This window comes from Semicossyphus pulcher, unplaced genomic scaffold, assembly GCF_022749685.1.
Source record: "Semicossyphus pulcher isolate SPU_LCO1_2020_fin unplaced genomic scaffold, fSemPul1.0.p SCAF_21, whole genome shotgun sequence".
NCBI classification, from domain to species: Eukaryota; Metazoa; Chordata; class Actinopteri; order Labriformes; family Labridae; genus Semicossyphus; species Semicossyphus pulcher.
This window is the reverse complement of record NW_027211695.1, coordinates 15,777,490-15,800,585: the sequence shown is the minus strand read 5'-3', so window position 1 is coordinate 15,800,585 and position 23,096 is coordinate 15,777,490. Positions and strand designations below refer to the sequence as shown.

General features: G+C 42.8%; 1 protein-coding gene across 3 annotated transcripts in view; it reads left to right on the top strand.

Annotated features, from left to right (window-relative positions):
• Positions 1 to 23,096, top strand: part of LOC138600522 (phosphatidylinositol-binding clathrin assembly protein) — a 106,195-nt gene that overhangs the window by 47,037 nt on the left and 36,062 nt on the right. For all 3 annotated transcript variants that reach the window (XM_069671943.1, XM_069671941.1, XM_069671942.1), the window contains exons 3-10: positions 5,606 to 5,681; positions 6,009 to 6,111; positions 7,678 to 7,771; positions 8,393 to 8,504; positions 8,888 to 8,994; positions 14,496 to 14,537; positions 19,742 to 19,827; positions 19,909 to 20,032. In XM_069671943.1, the coding sequence (XP_069528044.1) occupies positions 5,606 to 5,681; positions 6,009 to 6,111; positions 7,678 to 7,771; positions 8,393 to 8,504; positions 8,888 to 8,994; positions 14,496 to 14,537; positions 19,742 to 19,827; positions 19,909 to 20,032 (744 nt within the window). The remainder of the gene's footprint in view (positions 1 to 5,605; positions 5,682 to 6,008; positions 6,112 to 7,677; positions 7,772 to 8,392; positions 8,505 to 8,887; positions 8,995 to 14,495; positions 14,538 to 19,741; positions 19,828 to 19,908; positions 20,033 to 23,096) is intronic.

Genomic DNA, 23,096 nt, shown 5'->3' with positions numbered 1-23,096 from the left:
TATATGGCTGCATAAATGCAAAAGAGCGAGGCACAGGCCTCGGGTCTTTTGTTCGTAATGCATCCTGGTACATGTAGGAACTGCCAGCAGGAGAACTCAACTTTCTCCTCTAACAGAGCACCCACTGAGGAGGTTACCTGTGCCATAAACACAGATTGAATATCCATATAAAACACATATACTTTAGTTCTGTGAGATTGTTTCCATTAAAATGCAGATCTGAAGTCACGGTTGATGGATGAATTGTCACTAATCCAACACTGACTCATGCTAGTGGATTGGTTAGACTCTATTTACCCACGCTGGTGCTTAGAGCTCTATGCTAACGATTGCATGCTAACATGGTTTATGGCTGGTTCTTTTTTTGTTTCCACAGAGGTGATGAAGTCCGAGCGGCCTCCAGCTGTGTCGATTCTTTTTGTTCCACCACACTTTTTAATTCTGCCCGAATCTGAGTAGTCTGGCTCTGAAGTTCGGCAGACTGTCGACGCTTTTTCCTGCTTTTTTAAATCTTGTTTTATGGACTCAACTCGTTTTGGTCGCCAGCCGTACATTAGCGCTTTCATCTTCTGCTGGGCTTCGCCTCCGTCGCCAACATGTTGCTTCCTTAGGCTTTTTTCGACATATTTACTCAGCAACCAACTTTTGTATCGAAGTGCGTGTAGTTTTAAAGGAGCAGTATTCTGGAATTAGTAGTTCCTGTGAGGAGCCCAACAAAACTGCGTCTCTACATGGCGCTACAATGGTCACTAGCTTAGTTTTGTTAGCCTGCTAACATTTGCTATCTAGTACTGAATGCAAAGTACCGCCAAGGTTGATGGAAAAGGTGTTAATTTTTGAAGGTATTATGTCAAAAAAGTATAAGAAGATGTATAATTTCACCTTGTAAATCATCACCGCAGGCTCCAACAACTTTTGATAAGCACTTATATCCTAAAGAAGTCAGTAGATGAACTTGAAACTTAGTGCTTAGTTAAAATTTCTCACATGCATCCACCCCGACAATAACCTCAAACTGAACTTAGATGTAACTCGAAAGGTTTTTAATTGTCTCAAAAGTCTTAACCCTTAAATCAATGGGACTAAGTGTGTGTCCACAGATGGGAGCTGAATCCCGTCATGAGACAGCATGACAGAGTTTTGTCTCCACAGCAGGAGCAGACGCACAAAAAAAAGGACCAGAACAAAATCAAATTCTTTATGCCTTTTTAAACAGTCCCAGAGCCCTTGGAAGCGAGTCCGTGCAGCTGAATCCAACACACATGCCCGCAAGCATATTTGTGCTCCCCAACACACACACACACACACACACGCACACACACACATTCTTAGATGCTCCAACCAGCCAGGAAGGGCTGGTCCTCTGCCAGATCGAGAATTGGCACGATGGCAAATCTCAGATCATTTTAAGTCAGTTGGACAGAGACCGCCTTAACTTTAAGATGCTTTTGGGGAGCCCGAGGCCTGAGTTTCCCAAACTATGGACGGCGGCCAGGCCTTATTCCACAGCAGCCTGTTACTGTGTGATGTGCAGAAGATGAGATGTTCACAAGGGACCACGTGCGAGTTCAGGGCTGGTCCTTGGAGACTCAGTCTGGGTTAAATCTCCAGGTTTTACAGTCTTAGAGTTCAAAGCAGGTCTCTGGTCTCCCTCTGGGTTTGAATTGGCAACAAAATGACAATAAATGTTTCGATTTTTCTGCAAAACATTTAATCCTTTTTAGAAACAGATGTAGAGGAAACACAATCCTGGCTACCACAAAGCACAGTACTCATTTCAAGTGAAGTGAAACACACAACACATCTCATGTTTTAATGTTGTACCTTCATAGAAATACAGTCACTCAAACAAGTCATGGCAAAAAAAGACCAGCAGGTGGGAAGAATTGTTAACAGATGGAGAGTACATTATTTTCTACCATTAGATTTAAGCTAGCGCTAATCTTCCTACATCTGTATCACATGAAACATCTGATTTGCTAATGAGCAGAACTGCATTAAATAAACACCATAACTGCAATCCAGTTAGAGAAATACAGAAGGTGTTTTTTTTCACTAACTGCCTTACAACTTTGCAAATACCACCTGTCAGAAGAAGACACAATATTAACTTATAAAACACTCTTTAAACAACATTAAGCAGCAAACCAGTACGCTACACTTTTAAAGTAAGACGTATTTAGTAGCATTGGCTCAACGTAGAGTTAACACTGTCCCTTTAAGTTGTGTTTTCTGGGTGTTAGTACAATTGCATGTAGCTGGAGTCTTCTATTTACAAAGTTCTTCTCCATTGCCCAAGGTCTTTGAAGTCCTACACATCAAAGGATACATCTTAAACAGAATGCATAAACACTGCTGAGACCATAACAGTTTGTTTTGTTTCAAAGCACCTGTGGCTGACACCTGCGCACTGAGTCGTTTAACAGTGCCTTACTAATCTGGCTAAGAATTGGATGCAGCCACAAAGACGTTCAACCATTTTGAAGCCTCGATTTGGCCTCGTTATCTTGGTGTTTTTGGAGCCAGAATGGACCATATCTTGACGACATGACGGATAAGCGTTATTATGCCTTTATCCTGATTGACAGTAGTAGCCATGCCATAAAGTACACCCTGCTTTTTTACGTATTTGAGTCTTAATGGGACCATAATTTACAAAATGACCATTGTGCTGTAGTGAAGAACACTTCAAACAAGTGAATAAGACCATAAACTCATTAGGGAAATATCTACAGAGGTAATAAATCAATGGAGAAGAAGGTTTCATACAATCCAAATTCTTTGTGCAGTCGCCCCCTGCTGGCCAGAATGCAGCTTTGCGCCACTTACTTCATTTTGAAACCCAGACACCTCTCCCACTTCTCATACACAGTCCATGGCCTACAGCGACGAGTTGCAAATCATGTCTAAAGTCGATTTATTCCTAATTCAATTCCCTCACACTAGTTGCTGACTCAAATTTGGTTGCCCATTTCTGCTAGCAGCACCTGCTCAGGGACCCGATATCTTCTCTCAAAGCTCTGACTACAGACTGAATATCCAGCTTCAGCCAGAAAACCTTGGCTTGAAAAACTGAATAAGTAAAGCTGTTCTTTATTAATATCTCAACATTGAAGTTTTCTCAAGTAAGGCGAAGACAGCTCTCAAGAGAGGAGAGAATAAAGATATAGCACCCTCTCAATGGCTACCAGTGGAGTACAAAGGGCTGCATTGGGCCACTCCAAGGTGTGTACATTTTAAAGCTAGATGACATTGGGAAAAAAGTATATTAAGCTTACCTAGAAAATGAGCAGGCTCTTCTAGCCCCAACTAATAACTAGTGTTGAGTTTGAAGTAAAAGAAACAGACAGATCAAGTTTCTGTTATGTCACACAGCTGCTGAAAAATGTCCAAATAACAAACAGATGTCAGAAAGTCTGGAAATAACTGGGATGACATGATTCATCACTTTCTGGAGGCTAAGTTTTAGCTTCAGATTTGATCTCATTAACATTTCCACAGAGTTATTACATAATAATTTGTTATATTGTTCTGCCAATCTTCTGCGTCTTCCAAAAGGTTAATTAATTTTTTTTTCTGACTGCTTGCTCTCGCCGTTTCCATTCCACTCGCTAGTTCTGTGGGAGCTGCTCATAAGGAGTCTTAACAAATGAGTGGAAAGAAAGCAGCAGGAGGGAAAGTTAATTTTTAAACATTGGCAGCTCCAGCCTGAGGTGGGGAAGTGGCCCAGGTTAAACCATCTAAAGCAGCAGGTGTAGCAGTAGGGATACATCGGCTCCATCCTAATTCATGCTGGTGACTTAGAGCAACAAACTAAACCCCACCAGCTCCGCCGTTGCTGTTCTCTAACTGACTGTGATCTCTTTGTCGGAAGGTAAACAGACACAAACGACAAAAAAGGACGATTCCTAAGAACGTGAGATTATTTTATTGTCACGGTGCGTTTAAAAGTCTTAACAGATTACGCGTAGCTGAGAGAGTTGTGTGCTGCATTTTAATAGAGACTTAAACTCATGTCAGTGATGAATCAGATCATTCCTTGTTATTTGCTGTTGGCTAATGAGCACAAGCTTTCACCATTTGTCAGACAGTGTTCTTGTTTTGTCTTTTTAGTGTTCTTTAAAAAAAGAGAAGAGTAATTGGCCAAGTAATTGGCAGGGCACTAGGGATGGCAATGTCCGTCTGTCGGTTGGTCTTGACAGAAATATCTTGGCGTGTGTTGGGATGGATTGCTACACCATTTTGTACAGACATTGGTTATCCCCAGCAGGTGAATCTGACAGAATTACTGGTCCCCTAACCTTCCTCTTAAGGCCTCTAGCAGGTCACTGCATCTGAGTACGATATATCTCGATATCTACAGGATGAATTGGCACAAAATGTGTTCGGACCATTCATGTTCCCCAGAGGATGCATCCTAAAGACTATGGAGGTCCCCTAACTTTTCCTTTCAGCCCCACTCTAGCAGGTCAATGCTTTCGATTATCCTATGATATATCTCAACATCTTCTAAACGTACAGGCAAAATGTTCAGACAGTCCTTGTCCCCAGAGGATGGATCCTTAAGACTTTGGTGGTCCCCTAACTTTTCCTCTTAGCCCAACCCTAGCAGGTTAATGCTTTGGATCATTCTAAAATATATCTCAACATCTACTCGATGAACTGACACAAAAAGGTTTTGAAGTTCATGGTCTTTAGAGGATAAAACCTAAGGACCACTCAAGTAATTGTGTTAAAAATAACATTTTCAAATGAAAACCGTCTGATGGATTACCGTAAAATTTGTTACGAACATTTGTGCCCTCCTCAAGATGAATTGTAAAAACTTTGGTAACGTGCATCTAGTGCCATAGTGATATCAATACCCTGCAACGCTCTGGTTTAAGACTAAAAAAGTCTAAAAACTAGAAGGGCCATCAGAGACATACGCCAAGGCCAATAGTCCAGTCTTCTTTAATATGCAAATCTGCAAGCACAACATGGGTTCCTACCTTGGTCCATCCTACACCATTCCACCAAAGTTCACGTAAGTTGGGCCAGTAAATATCCCTTAGTCCTGCTGACAAACAAACAAACATCAAAGACACAACCATTAGCGCAGAGGTCATCTCTGTGAGCGCAAGCCAAGATTTTGTGTTTTGGTTTTCGTTGGTAGTCCAAGCTGTATTTGAAAAACAACTTTGGCGAGGCTTTGGTTGCATGCAGGAACATCAGCTATCATGACTATTTAGCTTTTTATTAATCTCTGCGAAAATGCGGGTAACCTCAACTGGAGCTGTTGGGGGTTAAGTTCCTTGTGTTGCAGCCTTGTGTGGAAATCAAACTGGGCATAACACAGTTATAAACCTACTTGCAGACTTATCCAATAATATCTAAAATATCAAAAGAATCCATGGAGAATTGTGTTGCTGCAACTTCAGCTTTCAAATGTAGCTTTATCCACAAAGTTTCACGGGTGAAAAATCTTAAAATTAAATAGTAAAACCAAATAGAATTGAGATTTGTTTGAAGGCTTGTTTGTTTGTTGTATTACGTTTTGTTTCAGCCCCTCTCAAACCTTCATCTGATCAAGCATTCATTTCCCCTTTTGTCTTTCTTATCGCAGCGTTTCATCCAGTACCTGGCCTCCAGAAACACTCTGTTTAACCTGAACAACTTCCTGGATAAGGGAGCTCTGCAAGGTAAAGCACACAAACACTCGCCTCTCTCAGCAGTTGTGTGAAAATAATTTAAAAGCATTTTGGTTTTGTTTGAATTAGCTTTGAAAGAACCAGATGGGCTGGATTTGCCTCAAAAGACAGTACACAAAGCACTTGAAAGTTTGAGGCAATCAAGGGGAACTATTTAAAACTCAAGATTGTTGTCTATGTGTGGTTGACTGAAATGTAACTGATGCAGTGCACAAATACAGTAAGATACACTCAAATAAATAGACAGTTTATAGGAAAATTGATAGGAATCATGATGTATAACACATTTCCCTCCTCCTGACTCCTCTTTCCTCCCAGGCTACGACATGTCAACCTTCATCAGGCGATACAGCCGTTACCTGAACGAGAAGGCCATGTCCTACAGACTGGTGGCTGTGGATTTCACCAAGATGAAGAGGGGGTAGGAGACACACGCACTAAATGACAACCCAAGTCATCATTTCACACTCAGCTTGTTGCACTCCAGGAGACGGGTGAAGAACGGTAGACGAGAGGAACTGACACAATCCTTTATTTTGAAACATTGTTCAGTATCTGTTTCAGCAGAGCATCGTCCAAAGATCCTCATGAACAATTAAAGAATGTTTAACCTTTATTGCTTTCTCTCCGCTGTTTTCAACTCTTCTTTTTGTCCGTCTGTAAACAAGCAAACATCAAATTCTTTTGGTGGATTGATATGATGACAGTTAGTCCGCTGGTTTGTGTAATTAGAACCCCATCCCTAGCAACGGTCTGTTCTACATAGCAACGGTCTGTTATCGAGAAACAACAGACCTCAGAATTCCGTATTTAAACACCCCCTCCAGTGAAAATCTCCATGTGGTGTTTCTCATGTGCTACAAGACATATCAGGGACAACATAAGCAGTCGTCTCCATGGCTGGGCCTGTCTGCTTTTAAACTGCAGTGTACCAAGGACAGGCCGAACAACACGTTTTCAGATTGGCAGGCTTGAGACATCACAAACCTGAGGAGCCAATCCCGTTAGTGGACGGGATGACACTACACATATCATTATATGTAACCTATGGCAACCACTTCAGCGATGCGCGAGCCAGCTGTAACCGTCATCGTCATTTTTGCAAATTGACTACTAACGTTACGACTACTAGTTACTACATTTCAAGCCAGTTAAGTTTCAACAAGTTGCCACTAAACGATTGCAGAGGCGTGTTTTGTTTTCGTGACGGAGGTGTGGTTGGAAATGTGCATAGTGGGCGGGGCCTATGCAGATTCAGGGAATATTAATGAGGGAGAAGGAGGAGATGCCTTGGGAGGATTTTTACAAGGTAATTAAACGTATTTTGCAGAAAAAAACATACCAAACAAAATTAATTATTTCAAGCAGAGCATCTTATACGTCTTAAAACACGACTGGACCTGCTCTTTAACCAATCAGAATCAAGTATTTAACATAACTGTGTAATAAAACTTGATAATTAATGAGCTTTAGAATTGCTAATATCTGGGATGTGTTACCTTTTGAAAGAGCTGGGCTAGCTAGTTGTTCCTCCCTGCTTCCAGCCTTTATGCTAAGCTAAATGTGCTAGCGATCTTCTCGTCTAGCATAATTATTCCTTTAATGTCAGCCATTGCAATACTGGAGATAGAGCTGTGCTGGAGTCTCCTGTGTGAAAGTGAAAGTTGGTGCATCATTTTTTTTTAGTTTAGTTTTCTTCTGGAAGATAATTTTAATTTGAGAAAGTCTGACTGTCATGAAACAACACTGAATCCTTAACAAAGCGTCTCCTGCTGAGCAGACTTTCATTATTTATCTGCAAAATTTAGTTTTCTCAAGTAGCTGCTAAAACTTTGCATCACTGAAGGAGCCTTTGCATGCAAAACATTTGTTTTTTCTTCACTTCTCATCATTTCTTTCCCCCTTTTTTGTGCAAATTGGAATCCAAATTAGCATAAGATTTTTTGCGGCTGCTACAATAGTGTGTGTGTGTTTCCTGTTTCGTCAGGATCGACGGTGTGATGCGTACCATGAGCACAGAGAAGCTGATCAAGACGCTGCCCATCATTCAGAACCAGCTGGATGCTCTGCTGGATTTCCAGGTACTGTGTGTGTGTGTGTGTGTGTACTTGTTATGCATGCTTGTGGTAGTAGCGGATTCACTTTCCACTCAAAATGTAAATTGTAACAACAGTTTGCAAAAGTTTGAAACCTTTTTTTATTGATTGAGAGTAAAAGGCATGTTAAGGTAGCAGATGTCAGGTTTTAGCATTTATGTGTGTGTGTGTGTGTGTGTGTGTGTGTGTGTGTGTGTGTGTGTGTGTGTGTGTGTGTGTGTTATGTGTGTATGAGCGCGGAAGGGAAAAAGGACTTGGGTGGGGATTTTCAGAAATGTGGGTGAATTGTGGTTTGAGCTTCAAAGAGCGATAAAAATATTTGGTGAAGTTTTCTCATTGGAATGCGTGTGCGTGTGTGCGTGTGTGCGTGTGTGTGTGTGGTGTTTTTCCCACCTAGCTAAACTGAAAGTGTGTGGTGAGGTGGTGCAATTCCGACAAAAAGATGTTTGTGGAAATCTGAAGGAGACATTTCATCAAAAGCTTTGGAAAGACGAGATAGAGATGTCTCCTTTACCTCCCCTCTCTCTCTTTCTCTCTCTCCCTCTCTCTCTCTCTCTCTCTCTCTCTCACTCTCTCTCTCCCTCGCTCTACCTCTCGTCTCTCCAGGCCAACCCTAATGAGCTGACCAACGGAGTGATCAACTCAGCCTTCATGCTGCTCTTCAAAGACTCCATCAGGCTGTTTGCTGCTTACAATGAAGGGGTCATCAACCTATTGGGTAACACACACACACGCACGCACACACACACTTTCCTATGCCCACTATCCTGCATGTGTCAAAAATAAGTATAGCTGCAGTTTGCTCTGCGTGCACAAACACACACGCTCATGTCTGGCAGAGATGGAAACACAGTTCAACAACACGCACACACACACACAGCATATGTGCTCACAGTCTGGTTGTCACGGCAGCAGAGAGGGTTTTGACAAGCTGTCATGTAGCTGCTAAGTGCTTCTGTTTGTCCCCCCTCAATCATGCACTGATGCCTCCTGCCTCCCTTCCTCCCATCCTTCCTACCTTCCTTTCCTTTTCCTTCATTTTAAATCTTTATTTCTTTTCCACCTTTTCATCCTCTCTTCCTCCCTTCTGTCTCTCCGCAGAGAAATACTTTGACATGAAGAAGAACCAGTGCAAAGATGCTCTGGACATCTACAAGAAATTTCTTTACAGGATGACGAAGCTGTCGGAGTTCCTCAAAGTGGCCGAGGTACACGCACACACACACACACACACACACACACAAATTACATGCACACAATCGTCAGGGATAAGATTTCTTTAGTGAATTATTTTGTCGTTTTTTCCCCCAAATTTTGTTTTTTCGGAAGAGAATTTGACCCTTTTTCTTTTTTTTTTACCTTTTCCCTCCTTTACTTCCTGTCTCTCTCTTGTCCCGACCAGATCCCCTGAACACTCGCACACACACACATTTACAAGCTATTTACTTGGGCTGCCCCCTCAAAAGGATCATTAGTCAGTCAAATAGAAGTTCGTCACTCGCTTTTATTTTGTCCCTCCATCAGCGATGCAGGTGCAGCAGCACGGCAGACTGTGAACTTTACCGACTCATAATGAAATGATAATTTAGTATTCATCGTGTTTTACTGGCAGCAGAATTATCCACAGGAGTCTCCTCCTCTCCAGAACAAACAGACCAACTGATTAACTGTTAACGAAACACTGAATAAAGCCGTTTCATCTATAAAGAGTTTCTCAGATGGTCTTTGGCGCACAGGAACTCAAGAGGGCAGCAAGCTTCCGAGGGCCTTTTTGTTAGGGTAGGATTCTTTCAGTGTTTATCCTCAAAGACTTTTCCTACCAGTCGAAAACAAACCGACCAGGTAGACCCTTTAAATAAATCAGTTTTATGTTAAAGTGGTAATCTCGAAGATCTCAGTTTCGCTCTCTTTGGCGCCACCCATGGCGATAGATGGCACACTTCCCAGATATCCAGACAGTGTCGCATCGGTGATGTCCAGCCATAGTAGATTACTGTTTACTCGCAACACTTGCAGAGACCGGAGAAACAGCCGCTTAGCTCCGCCTACCCTCTCTGGCAGACCAACCACTGCTGGGTGATAAACGCGTCACTAACTGGGCGCTGCTTGTGATTTGATTGAGAAATAACAGACATTTATTTACATGAAAATCTTTGAGATTATCATATATATATCAGTGTCTTCTTGTCGCTGCTTCAGGAGGCTGTGAGCTGAGCTGCTGCTAACTTTAGCTCAGCTTGTTTCTCTGTTTCTAGATGGCAGCTGACTAAAATCTAGGGACGCAACTGAGGATTGTTTTCAACTTCGATTAATCTGCCAAAAATTTTCACGATTCATTTCTGAAATCTTGTCGTCTAAAATATGTCAAAAAATGGTGGTAAAAACCTTTCTGTGAGCCCAAATCAGTGATTTTTGGCAGCTATTTTGGATGTAGTCTTTAGACAAAAATATGACCCGGCCTCCAGTGTCCCTCCCCTCGTTTACACCTGTTTCCTTCAGGTAAAATTAAGACTTTAAATGTCAGCATCTCAAGAGAACTAACATCATCGCTTCTCATATAAATTAAAGTCTGCCTGAAGCAGACAGCGGACGATCGCTCCTTTTTGCGTGGAAGAAGCTTCAACCGACGTGTGAAACGCCCGTTTTTCTGTGAGCGCGTTCAGAGCCTGAAGCAGAAAGAACAGAGAAAGTTCACAACTACCTTCATGATACCTGTTATCTCCCACTGGTGCTTCAGGCTTTAAAATATCACAGACAGCGCACAGCTAACATTTTAGTCCCTTATCGTTTATGAAAAGAAAACAAGTTAAGCTTGTTAACGTCTCGTCTTCGTCGTGGAAAAATGATCACTGACAAACATTTCCGTTAACAAAATGAACACCGGCCCAAAGTGCCATCTCCAATTTGCTTCCTTTATCAAACAAACTGTCCAAAACCAGAAATATTTCCATTACTTTTCATAAATGAACCAGCAGATCCTTAAAAATAAGACTCTGAAACCAGGAAGTGTTTGACAAATGACCGTTGCAGCTCTACTAAATGTTCTTACACTCTAAAATAATATAGTTAAACACAGCTGTAACCTTACTTGAAAGATTCAGAAAGTTAGCGTCCATCCTGGTACCATTCTGCTCCCACAGCTGCTGTACTGTATGCAGACATGTACCTGACTTTCCCTCACTGCCCCACATTTGCTCTGCGCACACACACACACACATATGGCACATACACACCCAAAATAACCCTAAGATGGAGGATGTGGTTAGGCGCTCCGTTAAGTCCCTCTCCCTCTGCTCCCCACACTCCTCCATCTAATCCTTTCTTCCCCTCGCTCTCCTCCTGACAAAGATGGATCCTCGTGAGGCTCTCCCTCGCCCAGTGCCCACAGATCATCCCTCTTTTTCCCCTCCTCTCGTGCCGTCTTCCTCTCCTCCCTGTTTTTTTTGTTTTTTTCCAGCAGGCTTGAAACAGTGAGAATCAGCTACTTTGCTGCTTTATGTTTTTCACATTAATGAACATTCAAATAAAAACTCCCTTTGTCTTTTATAATTAGGTTTTAAGAAGCTCCCCGGACAGTGAAGACACAATTAATTAAAAACACACATTCAGTGGAAAAACTGCTAATGAGTTTTTCTTTTATTTACACTTCACGTCTCAAACATGTCAAGGCTTTCTTAAAGCTCATCTGGAATCTGTCTCCTGAATATATTCCATCTATCCACTGTAGAGTTACCAGGGTCAGGCTGTCTTATACAGTATTTTAGGGAACATGAATATTTAGAACATCGATCTTAAAAGCACTCAAACATGTTGGGACACTCACTGTAACAGACGTACGGACAGGTGAAGGCCCTCCCCTTCCAGTCGATCACCATGGGAACTTCTTTTGGAAGAAATATGTGCAGCAGCTGAGGGACTTTATTTTTTTAATCTTGTTTGAATTACACATGATATTTAGCATGATTTCAATCGAGTTTAAGACTTAAGTAATTTTATGTTTGTCGCGTGTTTGCCCCAGTGACCGTGTATATATAGATGGACGACGCGTCTCCATCTGCTCCCATTGTACGAAAGTGATGCCAAAATAGCCCCTATGATAGGCGCTTTCATCTTGTGATGCTGACGTCATATGGAGCCAGAGACTGCGCAGTTGAGATCGGCGCCGTAGCCACTTCCGCTAACCAGAACACACACTTAACTTACAAAAACAGCAAAGATCCCGCATGCCGGCGTGTTTAACAGCAGAACAGCTTCTCTGTGTTGGTCTGAGGTTAACGTTAGCAGGTATGGAAACTTCAATGACTGTAGTGATTGTTTTAGTTATGTTTCCTCTCGATCGTCCTCTAGTCTGCTAATCCGGAACTGATCGGCTGCAGGAGCCGGATTTGTCAACAGAGCTGTCAATCATCATTTTTACAGCATCAAATAACTAATTAAAACTAAACGTGTCAGAAAAATAAACACTTGGACATAAACCAGCATGATAAGAACTGACTATAATGACAGAAACCATGTTTGAGAAAAATTTATTTGACGTGTATTTTGATTTTATAGTTTGACTCATGTCCCATCTGTTAACATGGAGGAGGCGGGCTTTATGACCTATACTGCAGCCAGTCAGCAGGGGCGATAGAGAGGGTTTGGCTTCACTTTTAGGGAGCTGTCATGTCGTCCATCTTTTTATACAGTCTATGGTTTGGATTCAATGTTATCATTTCGCACGGTTTTGCACCTGCCGGGCAGAGGCAATCTCCTAGCAATTCAAAACTCCAATTCAAACGTCCATCACAATTAATTACTTTTACAAATTTTAGGCCTAATTTTAAAAAAAAAAGAGAACTTAATAATTCAATTCAAATGGGATCAGAACATTTTTTTCTCTTGCCATTGACTACTGCACACATTTTCTGAAATACATCCCATGGTGTCCACTGGAGAGGGAGGGACCTCTCCTCTCTAAACTGCATTCCGTCCACGAGCTGACGACACGGCACTGAGTATGTGCAGAACTTTGCACAGTGCTGCAGGTAAACAGGCAGCTACATCTGACCTTTCACTTTCCACCACCCACTGAACTGCCCACAGGATGCTCCCACGATGAAGAACTTCTAGAGGCTGGTAGTGACATGAAAAGTTACATGAACATAAAATGTTTGTAGAGATTTCTGTAGATTAATGTCTGGTCTTTTTAGGAAGGAGAACAACTTCAAAACTTAAAAAAAATGTGTCTTTGTCATCAACAAATTGATAAATCTATAAAAAGATAATCATCTAAAGACTGAAAATGGTCCCCCTTTTATAATTTAGATGGCTTGCACCAATTCAGGCATTACATTTAAATGTTTTGAGACTAACTTTTTAAGAAGATATTTTTAAAGGTTCACTCATTCTGTTTTTTAGGGCTGGGTTTAAAAATTGGATTTTTCCGATTCGAATCAATTCAAATTTGAATGACCCAATATGGATTAATAAATAGTTTCTGAGCGCTCCTGAACGCAGCACGCCCCATTCGAAGTGCAGTGAGGGAGACGTGCCCGGACATGTTTACTGCACCTACTATGGAGACGTCAGTGATCGCTGACAGACTGATGTTTATGTTACTCTTTGTTAGCGTCGGCTTTGGCTGGGAGTGTATTTTCGGCATGTTGTTACACAGTATGCCTTTCCCCATAACTCTTAGTCTCGTGTGGTTTCGTTCTTTGCACTATCCACGAGATCTCGTGGCCAAATCACGCACAAGTTGAAGCCCAGTTCGTTTAATCAAAACCATGAGCCAGATGTTCAGACTGAAAATCTGAACCTGTCTAATTCATACAATTGTTAATATTGTTTTGACAGCTGTGTGTTGGTCATGTTAAATCAAAAGTACATGATGTACTTTGCTGCATTAATAGGTGCATTGATATTGTAACTGAAATACCCCCGACAAATCGAATCGAATTGAGAATTCCCGATCGTTACCCAGCCCTACTGATTTTGATTACTGCAAATTTCCCAACTCTTTGGGGAATTTGAGGTTTAAATAGGAAAAATACTATCAACATGATTTATCTGAGCTTGCTCCTTTGGAATAGATGCCTCTACTATGCCTCTATTTATTAAATATCGCAGCTTATTGAATATCTAAACATTACAGCATAAAAGCTGGAACGAGACGACTCGAACATCTTTTCAGAAGTGGGAGTGCACTATTATCAACCATTCATATTTCTTCAGATAAATCTGAGGATTAAAGTGTTTCAGCAACTGTTTGGACAGAAGTCAAAGGTCATGTTGATGTTTATGAAGAACATCCAGGACTGAATGTTCTCTATCTGTGTCCTGAAGTCAAAAACTGTCCGAGTTCAACGTTGTTTTCGAGACGATTTCGGCGTACTTTTATAAATGTGTTCATTAATCATCAGTCGCCCATGATCGCTCTCTTTCATTGGTTTATCACCGTCCAATCACCATCACTCACTGTCAGGATTGGCCGCTGGATGAGCCAATCCAGATGTCGAAAACTTTTCCTTGTTTATTTCTGTTGTCGTTTATGTTGACACTGCATGAAGTAATGATTCCCCTGTTTTGTTTTCTTTTTCTCATCTTTGTATTTCTTTCCAAACGGATCCTCCCTCCTTTTTTTTTATTCCCCCCTCTCTCCATTTTATCCCACCTTCCTTCCTTTCTCCCCTTTTTATTTCGTTGATTTGTTTGTTTTTGACGACAGCAAGTTGGAATAGATCAGGGTGACATCCCAGATCTCTCACAGGTCAGTGTACATCTCACCTTCCACTTCTTCTTTTTTCTGATTCTAACATCAATTTCTCGCTTCCTCTCCTACCTCCTGGCTTCCTTTTAACTCTACATTAGGTTTCACTGCTCCCTCTGAGCTTCCATCCATCGACTGACGCCTTATTTCACCCCTACATATACCTGTGTTCCCCTCTCTCTTTCGTCTCTCTCCACCCACTCAATTTTATTTCAAACAACCATCTCGTCTAACCTGATCTCAGTCAAAGCCAACTCTCCTCTGGTTTGATTGATTTCCTGCTTTCACTTTCACTTCTAAATGCTCGTTATAGATCTGGAAACAAGCTGAGGTGTGTTCAGTTTCCTGCTTAAACAACTGCAGGTTTCATCACGTGGATTTAAAACCCTCAGACACAATGAGCTTTAGACCTTGCATCTACTAAAAATAATGATAATTGCTATAACAAAGGGCTTAAAACAAGACAGCATAGCTACAAGGGAATAGACTCAAAGATTTCTGTTTTTAATTGTCAAGGATAAAGCTGCCTTTGTCTCTAATTCTGAATTCAGAGGAATCGCTCCCAGCTTGGTTTTTCTTCCTCCTCCTGATGGTTTATTGGAGGACATAAGAGAGGCTGTAGATATCCCTGGTTAGGCTGGGACACATGGAGTTTTACATTCACTGTCTCTCTTCTGCGTCCGCCACAGTAGACCAGCTTCATTTTGAATCACAAAAAGAGAGTAAAGGTTAGGTATTAGAAGCAGAAATCCCTACTTAAAGGGATAGTTCGGTTTGTTTGAAGTGGGGTTGTATCAAAAGTAAGTGTACTACATACAGTGGATGCCGGTCAGCACGGCCCCGGTGTTTAGGAACCGGGCGGAGTGCCGCTGCAGATAGGGTCAATTCCACACGTAATTTATCCACTTATAAGGCCGTCCCGCCTAAAAATCAATTGTGGTATCGATTGATATTTGAATAATTGTGTTTCACTTTTCAGTAAGAACGCCTCTTTATTTGGCACTACTTTGTGTGGACCGCAACACATAGGTGTCGGATCAGCTGATCAGCACGAAGGAAAACAACTTCCTTTGGTCCCCACTGTGAACGGCACTTTGTCGTCTCCATAATATTGTATTTTCTTTAGTTTGCTTCTACAAACCACTGACACAAACAGCTGATCCGACACCGTACGCTGCAAGCGTAGTAACACGTGTGTTGCGGTCCACACAAAGTAGAGCCAGATAAAGAGGCGTTCGGGGCGCTGGTTGAGTTCAGTTGGTAGGGCAGGTGCCCCATGTATTGAGGCTGTAGTCCTTGACGCACTGATCGCAGGTTCAACTCCTGGTCATCCCCCACTCTCTACTCCCCATATTTCCTGTCTCTCTTCAGCTGTTCGATACCATAAAGGCAAAAAGCCCAAAGAAAACAAATTGTTTGAAGTATTCAAATATAGGGTACAGTCAATACCACTATTGATTTTTAGGTGAGACGTGGATAAATAACGTGTGGAAGTGACCCTATCTGCAGCGGCATATAGCCTAGCTTCCGTGCAGGCACTCCGGCCGGTTTCCAAACACCGGCATCCACTGTATGTAATACACTTACTATTGATAAGTATCTCATACAACCCCACTTCAAACAAACCGAACTTTCCCTTTAAAACTGAGTGGTTCATCAATATGAAAGGACATGGTTAGTTGCATTAACTAAACCACAGTATAGTTTTGAAAAGTTGGTGCTTTTCTGCCTCAAGAAATCTTGACAAAGATCTCCCACACTCGGATACAACTGTAACGTTTAACAGCTTGGATGGCTTGTGCTCCTGCATCACTAAAAGTCATTACAGAGTGTAAAGCAGGAAGTTAACGGCGTGTGGACCGACTGTGTGGGTGTTGAACTCGTAGTAAAACTGAACCGTTTGCTGTGGTCGTTAAACAGACCTTTTCTCTTCTCCCTCGTCTGTCGCAGAAAACAAAAGGATCATACATTGTAGGTGGTGGGTTGCATACTGTACTGCTTACCCCCTCCTTCCCCTGTTCCCCCTTTGCATGAACATCATATATGCTGAATGTATGATGCATATGTGTGTGTGTGTGTTTGTGTGTGTGCAACCTCGCACACTTACACCTCACACACTCCTGGGCATGCTCTTGTTATTTCTTCCCCGTATTGAGCGACAGGGTGTTGACTGATCACAATAAGAGTGTGTTGGCCTCAGGTGGCTTGCTTGTAGCTCTCAAACACACACACACACACACACACACACACACACACCAACAGATAACTCTGGCACGACAAGCAAAAGGCCATGAAACCTCATGAATAGAAAATGAGGCTTCACCTCTCCGTTTTTCATTTGCATGAAAGAATTCCTGCACCACGTTTCCACTCGCTCGTTTAAATCCCCCCCCCTCCTTAGATGTTGTTTATTTCATGTTTGTCATGCACAACATCTTTGCTTCAACATGCATGAAGGTGCTTTAATAGGGAATAACCTGAATATTATCCTGTAATGATAGTAATAAAGGAAACATGAGAGAGGAGAAAAGGGGAACACTATCTCTTGAGTTGGGCGGTATCTTTAAATTGGCATATGACGATGTCCAGAGTTAACGTCCGGACGGAAATGTCATTCATCGGTATGGGGGTTTATTTTTGGCGGACCGCCGAGGTCAGCCCTACACACAGGTCTGTCTGTGACTGACTGAGTGAGTGACGATACTTTCACAGTCGTAGAGAGAGAGAGTTGCAACGTCGCAATGGCGGGTCATGGAGCATATTTTGGACCTCCACTGACGCGACTCTCTGCCTATACGGCTCTGGATACTGTGTTCGGGGAGTAGGCGGGGCTGCTCCTCCACTGCTCTTTCGCTCTCCTCACCTATGCCTGCTTTCAAACACGTTGCCATCGGCCTCATAAGGACTGTCCTAGTAGCACATTGCCCACAAAAGCGCACACTGACCCGATGCGGTCAGCCACATGCTAGGTTTTGACCTAGTCTTGTTTAGGGTTTCTGTCCGCCCCATTTGTGAAGGCAATATCCCAGGAACCCCTGAAGAGAATGTCTTCATATTTGGTACACATGTCCACCTTGATCACCAAAATCTTCTCAGTTCATTGTCGAGTCCAAGGTTGCTGTTACCTGTTGACACCATTCTCTTGTACGCCACATCTCAGCAACACCAGGAAGGAGACTTTATTACTTTTGGTTTGTTTCGATTTATTTTATACGTCCAAGAAAACTCTGGGAAAATTAGAGGACGATCTCCCTGTGCACTGCCTCTCAAATACCTTTTCAATCTGCTGTCTCGACAAGGGTGTACTTAGAATCACTGCTCTGCAGAGAGACACAGAGAGACAGAGAGAGATTCTCTCGTATTGAATCTGTTACGGTAATGTATTCTTTCAAGTATTTTCAATAAAAAAGTATGTCCCCCATCCACCGTTTAAGCCAGAGTTGTACCAATGAATGTAAACAGCAAATTGATGGGTCGGTGGAGGCGTGCAACCACAAGGCAGTAATTCTAGGTGTAGTTTGTTCTTGCACAATGCAGCAACAGCATGACAGGCTTTTAACTTTCCAAGCTGGGTCTCAGAAACGGCCTCATACGGGGCACCAGTTTGGTGGGTAGAGCGGGTTCCCCATGAACAGAGGCTACAGTCCTGGACACATCCACTGCAGGCTCGACTCCCGCCCTCGGCCCTTTGCAGTGACTTCCTCCCCTGCCTTCTGAGATGTCTTGTTACGTTAGGATTTTAGGAATTGTTGCATTCAAAGACTTATGTAGGAGTTGGGAGGGTTAGGGTTAAGTGTGTGGGAGTTAAGTGTGAAGCTGGATTGGATAAAACTAGGACCTATAGTCACAAACACAAGCAGAGGGCTTTTAAACTACGATGTGACAATTGTTGAAGGCTCCAGGGTTGATCACTGTAAGCCACTGGCATCGCTAATTGCTCTGGGCTCACTTCTCTCTTCTAATTTTTATTGAGGATGTCTTTTTATCTTCGCCTTCCAAAGTTCCTACGATGAAGCAGAGTGCCTTAACAGTACATGAATAGACAGCCAAGACATGAGGAGACACCAGTGCTCACTGTGTCAGAGCTAACATTGACTCTGCAAACACAAGGTCTTCCAGACCGTTAAAGATGGCCTCTTCCTCTCCTGCCAGTCGCTGTGTCTTTAACAACCAGGCAACAGTTTGGCGAGAAGCCGCTGTCTAGCCAAAATCCTCCCAAATGTGTGTGTCTGTGTGTTTGCATGTCTGCACACTTTGCATTCTTGTGGATGGAGAGGCAGACGTGACGTTCTCATATTTTCTCAGTGGAAGAATTTCCTCTCCTCAGCCAAAGAAGCTGATCTTTTTTCGAACTGTTAAATTGCAGATTTTTTTTAAGAGACCCAGTGTTTGTCCACTTAGTCACGCGGCTGTCTCGATTCCTTTTTGCCCCCTTATTCCGAGCATTAATGAGGCACCTAACGAGCACTTGAAGCTGTTGTGTTGTGCAATGTGAACAATTGGAGCTGAACTTGAATCTGCAGCTGTTTTCCTGCTGTAGCGTAGCAACGATCCCCAAGTAACCTGCCTCGCTGGCGTGCGCTCCAGAAAGCTCAAGTTTAATGCAGCTGCTTTATGTCATCTTACAACAAAAAAGAGCATTTCCGAGTCATTAAGGGAAGGTAAAAGATTAGAGTTTTATCTCACTCCCCTCATGGAATAAATGTGCAGAGATTTGTCTAAAAACTGGAGCGCAGACGTCTCATCGTGCAGGTGTGACAGGACCTCACTGAGCGGGTGACACGGCGAGATAAGAAAGACAAAGCGGTAAAACACAACACAAGGATACTGAAGGAAAATATTAAACAGCGGAGAAATTATCGCCCTCTGCTCACGCAAAGTCAGGAGAAGAAGTGTCGCGACCTCTCCTCCGCTCTCCACCTTTCCCTCCCCCCGTTCTTTGTGTCTTAGCCTCCTCCTTTGTTCTCTCTCTCTCTCTCCTTTGAGTCTCCTGCTAACCGTGTGAGTGTTTGCTGCATGTTGCCATGGCTATTCTTGGAGCCTGATGCACTCTGTTACCTTCCTGTGAGACCAACTAACTCTGGGTGCTGCTGTGTGAGTGTGTAACTGTATGTGTAGGCGGGTCTTTCTGTGCATATGAGAGACAGAAAGTTCAAAAGGTACCAGAAAAGTTGAGTTAATGACTGAAATTCTCTTGTTCTCAGGCCCCCAGCAGCCTCCTGGAGGCTTTGGAGCAGCACTTGGCCTCTCTGGAGGGTAAAAAGACCAAGGAGTTAAATGCAGACACCAGGTAGACATCTTAATTTTCCAGCAGTCACCTCAGGTTTTCTTCAGACACCAGATATATTTAAGTTCTTCTCATGTCTTGCAGAGCGTCCACCCTGTCCAGCGCCGTCTCGTCCCTCTCCTCCACCGGCATGTCCTTCAGCCGCATGGACGAGAAGGAGAAGCAGCAGGCCCTGGAGGAGGAGCAGGCCAGACTGCAGTCTCTTAAGGTAACAGATTTCGTGCTTTTGTACCAAATCACCTCTGAATGTGGGGGTCAGACTCGCTGCTGTGGCAGCAGAAATGCCAGCTGCAGCGATAGCAGGTCTTGTAGTTGCTGCTCTCACCTTTTCCTCCCTCTTCACTCTGATTCAAGCAGCTCAGAGTCCCAATTCTCACAGCGCTTCTTTGGTGTGTGCCCCATGTACAGCAGGCATTAAGGTGTGATTTGGATCTGGATACTGGCCCTTTTTACACTTTACATACTTTACACACATTTTGCTGCTGCTGATACCTTTTCTCGCTCCTCTTCTATAAAACCCACAGACCTAATCTTTATAAAGTTCGAGCTTTCCTCGACGGGCAGATTTCCCTTTAATTTAATCAAAGTTTAACCCAACGATACACTCTCATCGGCTCCTGCCAACGCCGCAAAAAGCTTTAGATTATGGACAGTAATATGTCTTGTTTGGGAAACAAGGTTGGGATGGTTTTTCAAGGAAAGTTTAGAAGTTGTGTACACGCCGTTCGTATGAGCATCACTGCATGCACCAGCCTGTGTGTCCGACTGTCAGGTGAGGTACTTTATAGTTCCACTGCCCGTGCATCAGGCCATGTCTACACGTACACGGGTATTATTCTAAACGTGCCTTTCCGCACAAACGCCGAAAACGGACCTTTTGTAAAACTCCGGCCAGGCTTAAGACTTTTGGAAACTGTTTCCACAGAGACGTGTAGACGGGGTAAACAGCGTTTTTGGCTCGTGACGTCAGGCTGTGCGCCGTTATCTCCTTTGTGAGGCGTCACACATGAGGCGACATTCCTTCCAAAATGACTTATTACATGTTTATATATATGTGCAGTTACTCGCCCACTATATAGAGGCACAGAGGCGTCAGGATGCACTACTTCCGGCATTAGATTTTTTTCAGACTTTTGATTGGCCGTGATTTTCTTCTTCTTCTGTGCATGACCGGATTATATCGCCGCCTGTTGGTGTGGCATTGTCATGACAGCGTTGTGATTTTGCGTTTTCGTTTTTTTTTTATGACCGTGCTTGTGTGGACGGGATTTTTTCTGGAAACGCAGGAGGGACAAACTCCCGCATACGTGTAGACATGGCCTTAGTGTAATGCTCAAAAACTAAGGGAGCCACGCATCCTCGATGTGTGATCCAAACGAAATCCACAGATTTATCATCGCGCTTTAGCAATATTTTCACACTCATGCTGGGCTGTTAAAACATCTTCAACCTTATCAAAACCTACAACTACATTACCCACAATTCAGTCTGAGAGAGATTCATGTGTGTTGTGCTAGTAGCGGCTAATGTAGCCTTGATATATATATATTTTTTTTTCTACCCCAATAACCCAACCGACGCTGACTCAAGTGACATCACTCGAGGAAATGTATCACACATTAGGCAGCTGCTTCTGGAGACACAAAAGGCTTGATCTAACTTGTTTCACATATGCAGAAAGACTCTACAACACCTGTTTAAATCCAGTGACAACATGTTCTTTATATCCAGATGCAGATCTCCTCCAGTGAAAAGAACATTCTCTCAGTATCAGTGTTTATCCTCGTCCAGCTTCGATCTTTGTGTAACTGTGCAAATATTGTCGCTGTATGTTTTTGTTTGCACTGTGAAAGCACACAGAGAGCTTCTCAGAACCAAAGTCGATTGTCATGTTTGTTTCAGGATGAAGAGCAAACAAACAGGTTCTGATGTGACTCTGAACACTTTCTGATGGTTGGCCTTTGAATCATCTTATAGTTGTTTTTCTGTCAACCCCGAACACAACATTTGAGTTTATTTCTTGTCATATGAGTGTTATTATTGGGTCCAGCTGTTTGGACAATTTAGTGGTGCAGAAGTCAAAGGAAGAGTGTGATGCAGAAAGAGGAGAAGAACAGAAGCTACATTTTTATATACAGGAATTTCATATAGACATCAAAGGAAGTTAGGATGTAGCTTTCACTTAAGTTCACGCAAATTCAACCAATTGCCAAATTAGCCACTTCCTGGTGCCTTGTGTTGAGCCTATTGATCAATCAAAGACTGTGTTCTTAAAGTGGTGATCTCAAAGATCTCAGTTTCGTTCTCTGTGGCGCCACCTGTGGTGATAAACAGTAATTGCGGGAGCACACTTCCAGATACTCAGATAAGACTGTTTGTCTTCATCTGAGCGTCAAATTTGTTTCTTTTTCTTTGGATTTTCACTTCTTGTTGAAGTTGTATCTGTAGTTATCGATCTTTTCTTTGTTTGTTCAGCCATAGTAGATTACTGTTTACTCGCAACACTTGCAGAGAGCGGAAAAGCAGCCGCTTAGCTCCGCCTACCCTCTCTGGCAGACCAACCACTGCTGGCTGATGGAAAACGCGTCACTAACTGGGTGCTGCTTGTGATTTTTCTTCCACTAAAGTCGCACCAGACACCCAGTCTGTAATACTGCAAAGGCTTCCATCAGTGGGCCATAGGCTCAATCATAATTGTGTTACCTCATTCAGTGATAGATAGAGACTTAACAGACATTTGTTTACATGAAAATCTTTGATATTATCACTACCACTAACCAGAGGCGGAGGATGTTTGTGTTAGCTCAAAGTGTTTGCAGAGCGAGACAGTAACCCCTCTGTCTCTTGTCAGTTGTCTTACACTGCTGCAGCAGAAGAAATAACGAGCAGCACAGTGGAAAGGTTATCGAGAACATGAAGTTTTTTTGGCATCTTGACGCGGAAATCAACCGGAAGTGACGTCAGAGGACAAACGATAGATGCCGTTTGTCCCAGTCGCTCACAGTGGGCGTGTGATGTCTATCAATCACAGAAATACACCTGTATGTCCTTAACCGTTCATCTCTTTTCTTTATGTGTCTTAAGTTGTATCTGCCGACCTCTTATCACTGATGCTTTCGGGTTTATTGTACAGTAAACATTTCTGTTTAGGACTCAAGACATTTAAGACTCCAACCCTAAAAATCGTCTCATCATAACGGGTGTGACTGCAGCCATTGCCTTAGATTTAACAGCCTACTGTGACAGAGCCAGCACAGCCACAATAAGGTTAA